Here is a 7,662-nt window from a genome sequence, read left to right on the forward strand (position 1 = left end):
GGATTATTACCCAAGGAAAAAGGGTTGGGAACCAGCATATTTTAAATTTGAGGAATGCCTTGAGAATGTTTTCAATGACAAGCTCAAATGTTAACTATGACTTAAGGATAAGATGATTAGATTTTTGTGTGCAAAGGCCATGGTCAAGATTTATCTTTGTCTCTTGTATATAGCTCAGCGTCGGCTCAAGGGAATACTGTTGCTCAAGGGAATTATCTTGTGGTTTTTTTGTATCTGTCCAAAAGATGGAAACCAAGTCATCAATTAAGTGGAAAATCTCATCTCACTCTACCAATAGCCTCCCTGTTGGTTCTGCTGTAGTTATAATTTCTACTGAAAATGACATTCTCCGCATATAAAAAAGAGAGAGAAAAAGATGTTCTCTGGTAGTATGTTCAAAAGACTCTTGGGCAAATTTCCACTTTTATTGGTGACCTTTTATTGGTAATTCATACATCCAAAAGAGTCCTGCTACCTACAGTCTCATGCAAACTGAGACTCGACTGGTTCACATCCTGGTGTGTGTTTTTGTGGGGTTTGGCTTCCTGTCAAAGATGTATTTGTGATATTATGATTGGATTGGAGATTGTCATGATGGACAAGCTCCTGTAGCTGAATACAGTTCTGTATTGAAATTATGCTTTTCAATGACTTCTTAAAATGAATATGTTTAACAAAACGTTTGCTGCAGGTTTAAAACTGGCCACCTTTATAAACTATTCTAGCCTCAAGAGCCCACTAATGGTTCACAGATCATACACCCAAATGGTGAATTAATCTGTCATTCTGTATTTATTTTCTCCTTTAATTCTCATAAACGTGTTCTCACATTAAAGGGATACTTCACCCATTTGCATGAAGCTTTGTATCATTCGAAACATGGTAGTAGTGTTGAATGGTCATGAATCCAGCCCTCATTTTGCCCTGTGAAGTTTTCTTCATGTGATGCAATATGACGCTTTTTGCATCACATGAAGAAAACTTTCAAGCAAAGAAAAACATTTTTTTCTCATCTCAGGGCAAAATGAGGGTTGGATTCACGACCATTCAACACTACTACCATGTTTCGAATGATACAAAGCTTCATGCAAATGGGTGAAGTATCCCTTTAAAGCATTAGATGTACAGTTGCTGTCTGGTGCAGGCTCCCAGATGACTCGATGCTTATTGTAACAGAACGCTCTGTTAGTGTAGACTCCAAAGCCTCTCATTAACCCTGTATTGTTTGCAAAAAGCCCTAGACCGCCCACTGCGGTAATCTGTCTTTAAGCTCCCGCTGAGGACTCCCCACATCGCACAGCTAGTCACACAGTAGTTCATCAGACTATGCCTTTCACTGGAGAGATAGAGCTTTTCCCTCAAGTTCCCTCAAGTTTCTCCTACCCTCTTTTTCGCCTTAGGGAGCAGTTTTAAAGCGCTTTTCTACTGTTGCATTAGTAACTTAGTAGTATGAGTATTAGCTATTGCACTTTGCATAAGGGTATGTCTACACAGCAGATGTTTTTTTAGAAAGGACAGAAAGGACATGTTATGTGTTCTAATTAACGAAATTGAGGTAATTTATTTTTGGTAAATCATTGAAAACAACACATATTTCAGAGCATGGCAATGTCTGCTTTCAAGCCTCCCTGAGAGGTTGTTTGTACTTTCATGTTCTGTGAACATTTAAAACCAGAAGTAATTTTTTTTTCTTCTTCATCTTCATATTCAAGGGCAAGCTGCACAGGGGTGGGTTGGTAACTACTGTCACACAACACAGAGGTACCTGCTTAGAATTCTCATCAGACAGGGCCTTTCTGTGTGCAGTTTGCATGTTCAGAAAGTGCATACATGGATTGCTTCGGTCACTCCAGGTCCCTCTCACAGTCCAAAAAAAATGCTTGCATGATATGGCTAACTGGTGATTCTAATTTGTCTGTAGGTGTGGATGTGAATGTGAGTCACTGTCTGTATGTCAGTTCTGTATTTGACCGGGGACCAATCCTGGGTGTACCCTGCCCCTCGGCCAATGGGATCAGCTGGGATTGAATCAAGCTCCCTGTGACCCAGAGCAGAATAAGCAGTATAGATAATGGATGGCTGATATGGATGTTCAAGAGCATTATGAAAGGTTGAATGATCCTGTGTCCGCAAATAAACACAACCAAATAATCAACATATTAATTTGTGTGTTTTGGTTGTTATTCTTTTCAAACATAAACAAGATACAAAGTCACAACATATTAAAAGGCCCTGGTAGCTATTTCTCTTTTTTAAATGATAGACAGAGTGTTATATATTTACCATTTATGGCATTCCATAAAGTATATACAATATTAACAAAATTAAGATTTTACAATGTGGCATTTTGGAGATAAATGTTCACTAAATAGTTTTTCAGTGTTCAGTAAGTGTATTCTGAAATGCCTAAAATTTCATACATTGCTTACAAATGCACTGGATGGTTTTGCTGAAAATGGTAGCAATGCTAACTTAATGCAAAACACTTGATTGAAGCCATTCTTGTGTTAAAATCAGAAACAGTAAGCTCATATCTGTTGTACTAAACTGGGGCCTGCAAAGACAAAGTACACATTTTATTTCATAAATTTATTTCTTCGGGTCAACCAAAACATTTTGTGTGGTAACACTGCAATGATATAGGTTTAATCTTTTAAGCTTCTACTCCCAATGTTTTATACTCTCTAATTTAGCAGACACAGCTATGACACCTCGTACATTACTTTGCTTTTATTTGCTTTGTATAATGTGTATGCCTACTGTACCTTTATTTTAACGTCCTTGTATTGTCTAACAATCAACAATAACAACAGTAACAATTGTATCAACAATGAATAAGGTTGATGATATTTAAACGTGTTGTCCACATGCATTTAATCGAATTGTAAGTCTGCAACAGTTTAGTATGATAAAACGTTGTTTTAATCAACTCTAGTATTACAGTGACCCTAAAGGTAATCTGTGCAGATTTTGTTTAGCAATGACACTTATAAGTTATCTGCCACCCCTCTTTAAACACCAGGGAATTGTTTTAACTACAGACATTAAATAGAATTAACTACAGCTACGTGCCTTTTCAAAAATCAACACAGATTATGTACTCTTCTAATTCACTTTCAAATGCATTTTTAATGTAATGCAACCCATTATAGGAGTCCTGTTACATGACCTTATGATAAACGTACACTTAAAAACAATATTTTATAAATGATATGTATGATGGTATTGGCAAAGCGGTCCTATGAAACAATTTATATTTTCAGCAACACATTTGAAACTATTATCATCAAGTAACAAAATCTAGTTTTCATCACACCCTATTCCAAAGTATTGATTTGAGACCTTTTACACTGGTCCTAACTGTTCTCTTTTTTCCCTTCCAGACGTTCTCTTAAAGTGGAACATACACTAACAGAGGTGGATGAGGACGACGGCATGCTGCAGAGAAGCTTTCAGGATGGACTGAGGGAGAACTACATCAACTCCAACTCCTTTAAGCCTCCATTGGCCCGCTCCCTGCGTATCAAGGAAGAGCTCCTTAGCCAGAAGCACCGCCTACTGAGCCAGCCTGCTGCTCTTTCATTGGCTAATCTAGAGTCTGCTGGTTTGCTCAGTCATGGGCAGTCCCAGTCCTTGCTTGGCCAAAAGGGTTCTTCCTCTTTCTGGGGAAGCAAGGCCCACCTTGAAAGTCTGTTGAAACTGAAGCAGGCCAGTGGAGCTCTAAGTGGGGCACTCAGTGACCTCAAAGACCTGCCTACATTCCTCGAGAATCACCACCATGGAGCCTTCTCATACAAGAGTTCCCTCCATCATCATCATCATCATCATCACAATCAGGTCTCCAAGGCCCATCACCACCACAATGATGGGAAGAGAGACCAGGGCCACTCACCTCCTGTTGACCTAAAGATCCCCCAAGTTCGTGGCATGGATCTCTCTTGGGACTCCCATGCCTCTGAGCTGTATGGCTTTGGTTCCATTGGGGTTGGGGGTGGTTGCCATGGGGAGAACACCCTGAGCCGGAAGTTGAGAGCCATCCTGCCCAAGCAAAATCGCCGGGGAGGAAGCCTCGGAAGCCTGTTGGATGGGGCTGATTACTGGAGCTCTGATTTGGACCACTCTGGTTCTGGTCCAGCGTACTCCACCTCTGATGTTGAAGGTGACCCAAACTCCAAGCAGCCGAGGAAGAAAAGGGGCCGCTATCGCCAGTACAACAGCGAGATCCTGGAGGAGGCCATAGCAGTTGTAATGAATGGAAAGATGAGTGTGTCTAAGGCTCAGAACATGTATGGGATCCCACACAGCACCCTGGAGTATAAGGTCAAAGAGCGCATGGGAACCCTGAAGAACCCTCCAAAGAAGAAGCTCAAGCTGATGATGAAAATGGAGGCAGGAGCTCAGGATTATCCTGCTGAGTCAGAGAACACACCCACCGTAACCCCACGAGACGACAGCCAGCCACTGGCAGCTGCTGAGCTCAAGGACAATGTAAAAGAAGAAATTGAAGACAATTTCAAACCAATCGACTAAACAACTTACACATGAAAAACCTCAGTCTAATGACTTAAGTAATTTTAAAAACGGATGTGGCTTTATTTGTGCCAATTTCCTTTGCAGTATCTGGGTGAGCACAAATGCAGGGATAATATAAGGAGGATTCTTAAAAACAAACTGGAGAAAACAAAAAGGATGATTTTTAACAAGCGTTGCTTTGGCAACAATGTATAAGCCTTTGTGTCCAACGGCTTAACAAACAGCTAAAGACATAAGTAAATGACAATTGATTCAATTTCCATTAGCATGCTGATAATCCCCAGCCCAAAAACAATCCCCATCTTTTGTGAACTTGATAAACTGAATCATTGCTGCTTATAAATGCAGTATGTGCTTTGGACCATACTAATTTGGGGAAAATGAGGGGCGGTTTAAGATTAATTCCTTAAAAAAAAGAAAACAAATTTGTCCCTTTACTTCTCCCTTCTCCTATGGAGTACTAGCTGAAAATTGGTAAGTTAATTGTCTATTACATTTGACTCCAATTGTAAAGCTTAATCATACTATTGCTATTTCTTACCAGGGTTGTGAATCAAAACCCATACTCTTAATGCCAGGTAGCCATGACGCATTAACTGCAAACCTTTTTTCCCTCCTAAAATATATTCTGCTTATCTCTGTGCGGACGAAACAACATTAACCCGTCCTTTTTGAATGAGAAAAGACACAAAAGTCATTCAGGGATGCATGTTTGTGAGTTTCGTGGACACTACTGACTTCTATAATCAACAACTTCTCCTCAATCTTTTAATTTGATTTATTTTGCTTTCTTTTGCACTACACTCTGGGTCTGGCGCTTACAGACCAGGTTACCTCGGCATTGTTGCCCTTGCATCATGCACTTATTATGGTCTGTCCCTTAAGCCCAGTCGCATCCTCGCAAAGGGTCAGAGGATGCACATCGCCTGTGTATGTTGATCCATAATCAGTTCCCACAAAGCTCCAAAACCCTCTTTTTTTCCTAGGGTGAAGTTAAGGGGATTTCTGATTATCGATCAGCGGTATAGCGAAATGCTACCTCATGGACCTTCATCAGTCGCTCACTGCTGATCCTGGAATGCTGGAGCGGCCTTTGGTTCCACGACAAATGGCAACTGAAGTGAACTTATCCCCTCATGGAGATCTTATTGGATGGAGGCTTTCTAGGATCAGATTGTGAAACTCAGCTGCTATCCAGTTGATCATCAAGCTACTATACAAAGCTTTAGCTAGCCTTAGCTAAAACGTTTTAGCTTGTCAAGCTTTCAGCAACATATTTCTGATGGGTTTTTTTTCTTCTTTTTTAATCAAACTAAGCAGAAGCAGCTTTGCTGATGAATTTTTAAAGAAAATCTTTCCCCTCACACTTTACAGTTTTAAAGGCAGTTTATTACAACAATGTGCATTTATAAAAGGGTGTTCATTTTGGGATCGTGGGTGGGCAATATGCAGTGGGAAGGGGTAGTTGATAAAGGTGAGGGAGAGGCAGATATAATATATTATAAATTATTGTGATTAATGATGTAAAAGCCAATCTGTGATTCTGGATGACTTATTTCTCCCCATTTTTAACTCAGGGTAACTGAGACAGATGATGTGGGTTTCAAATATGGTCATTTCTGTTGGACCTATACAGACCGGACGACAAGACATGACCCTCCTGAATGCTATGTCTGCAAGAGTCATGTGAGCAAATATAGCAGCACCATAGCAGACAGACCTGTTGATGAATCATGAAAGAGAACAGAAAATGCTGATGCTAGGTTCAGAGATTGAGCTTGTGCCGCTAAACTTCTAAAATAGCACTTTCAAAAATGAGAGAAAAAAACGAGAGAAAGAAGGCTGTTTGAGGTTATGAACGTAGTGTAGCTTTTCTCTTGGGGGTGACGGAGCAGGGCAGAGAGATGGAAGAAAAAAAGCTTTATTGTGTGAAGACTTTCAGAAAGCTGCATCTCGATCCCAAACTTTTCATCTCGATTTCCCCCCCCCCCCCCCCCCCCCCCCGATTAGCAGAATAGGAAAAAAATGACAGTTTAAATAACTAAAGGTTTGTTTAGCATCATCTCATTGTTTTCCCTACCATCACCAAAGTACCAGGGCTAGAAAAACAAACGTCATGTTTTGCCTATTGAAGGAAAGAGTATCCCTGGGAGGACACGTGGAAAGAAAAGAAATTGCTCTTCTGGTATTTTCCATCAGGAAAAATTGGTTGTCATGTCTTTTTTTCTTTTATTGCTCTGTGGTAAATGTTGCTTTTCGCTCCTGACACTGCCTGGTGCTCACCCAGTCTATGAGATTTCTAAGATAAGAACTGTACTTGTGTTCAAACATAATTATGAATATCATCTACTTTTTAATTGTGTTGTAAATGTATTTATTTGATTTTTTTTCTTTGATTATCCTTATGAAATGGCATGCACCACTTTCTTGGCTGATTTTGGGGGTCAGGTCATTGACTATTCTGAGGATTTAACACAATTACTCCTGAACCAGAGATGCTCAAACTAATACAATGAATGAATCATGATCTAATTATATATAGAACAAAGTACTACCTGTGGCATACAATCTTATTTTTCCATATTTGGTTATTGATTATCCCCTTAAGCTGTGTAGCTTCTTAAAGAAATAAGCATGTCCAATTAAAAAAAAGAGGCTTTAGGAAAGATCACATCATGCATGAAATGCGTCCAACACTTTGACAATGCCGAGCATTTGAAGTGTCTAAAAGGATGTGGTGCACCTCAAGTTGGACCCAGCGAAGGACAATGCATTGATCTGATATTTAAAACAGGATCATAGTGTTGATGGTAAAGCACTTCTTGTAAACATGCTTTTGATAAATGACATGATTGTTTCTTACTTAGCCAGCTACGAATAAAGTTTGAAAAATGTAATGTGTGCACCCCCCTAGAGGAAAAAAAAACTCAACAAAGTCCTGGCCCTCTGGCTGTTAGACTGTTTCATGTATAGCATGAATTTGTGGTTTGAAAATTTTTGATTTGTGTAGAAATAGAATAATTGGCACTTAATGCAAAGATTTGCATGAACTCCAGCAGCACTTAAGATTGGATTCCCCTAAGAGGGGTAATTCTTTGGGGCCAAATTGTTTAAACTTGCCATTGCTTT

General features: G+C 39.7%; 1 protein-coding gene across 2 annotated transcripts in view; it reads left to right on the plus strand.

The window, feature by feature from the left end:
- The window catches only part of lcor (ligand dependent nuclear receptor corepressor), a 67,570-nt gene extending 61,041 nt beyond the window's left edge, over positions 1–6,529 (plus strand). For both annotated transcript variants that reach the window (XM_079338225.1, XM_079338226.1), the window contains exon 7: positions 3,384–6,529. In XM_079338225.1, coding sequence (XP_079194351.1) covers positions 3,384–4,530 — 1,147 coding nt within the window. In that variant the 3' untranslated portion in view covers positions 4,531–6,529. The remainder of the gene's footprint in view (positions 1–3,383) is intronic.
- The last annotated feature ends 1,133 nt before the right edge of the window (positions 6,530–7,662 follow it).

This window comes from Symphodus melops (genome assembly GCF_947650265.1).
Source record: "Symphodus melops genome assembly, chromosome: 2".
Lineage (NCBI taxonomy): Eukaryota > Metazoa > Chordata > Actinopteri > Labriformes > Labridae > Symphodus > Symphodus melops.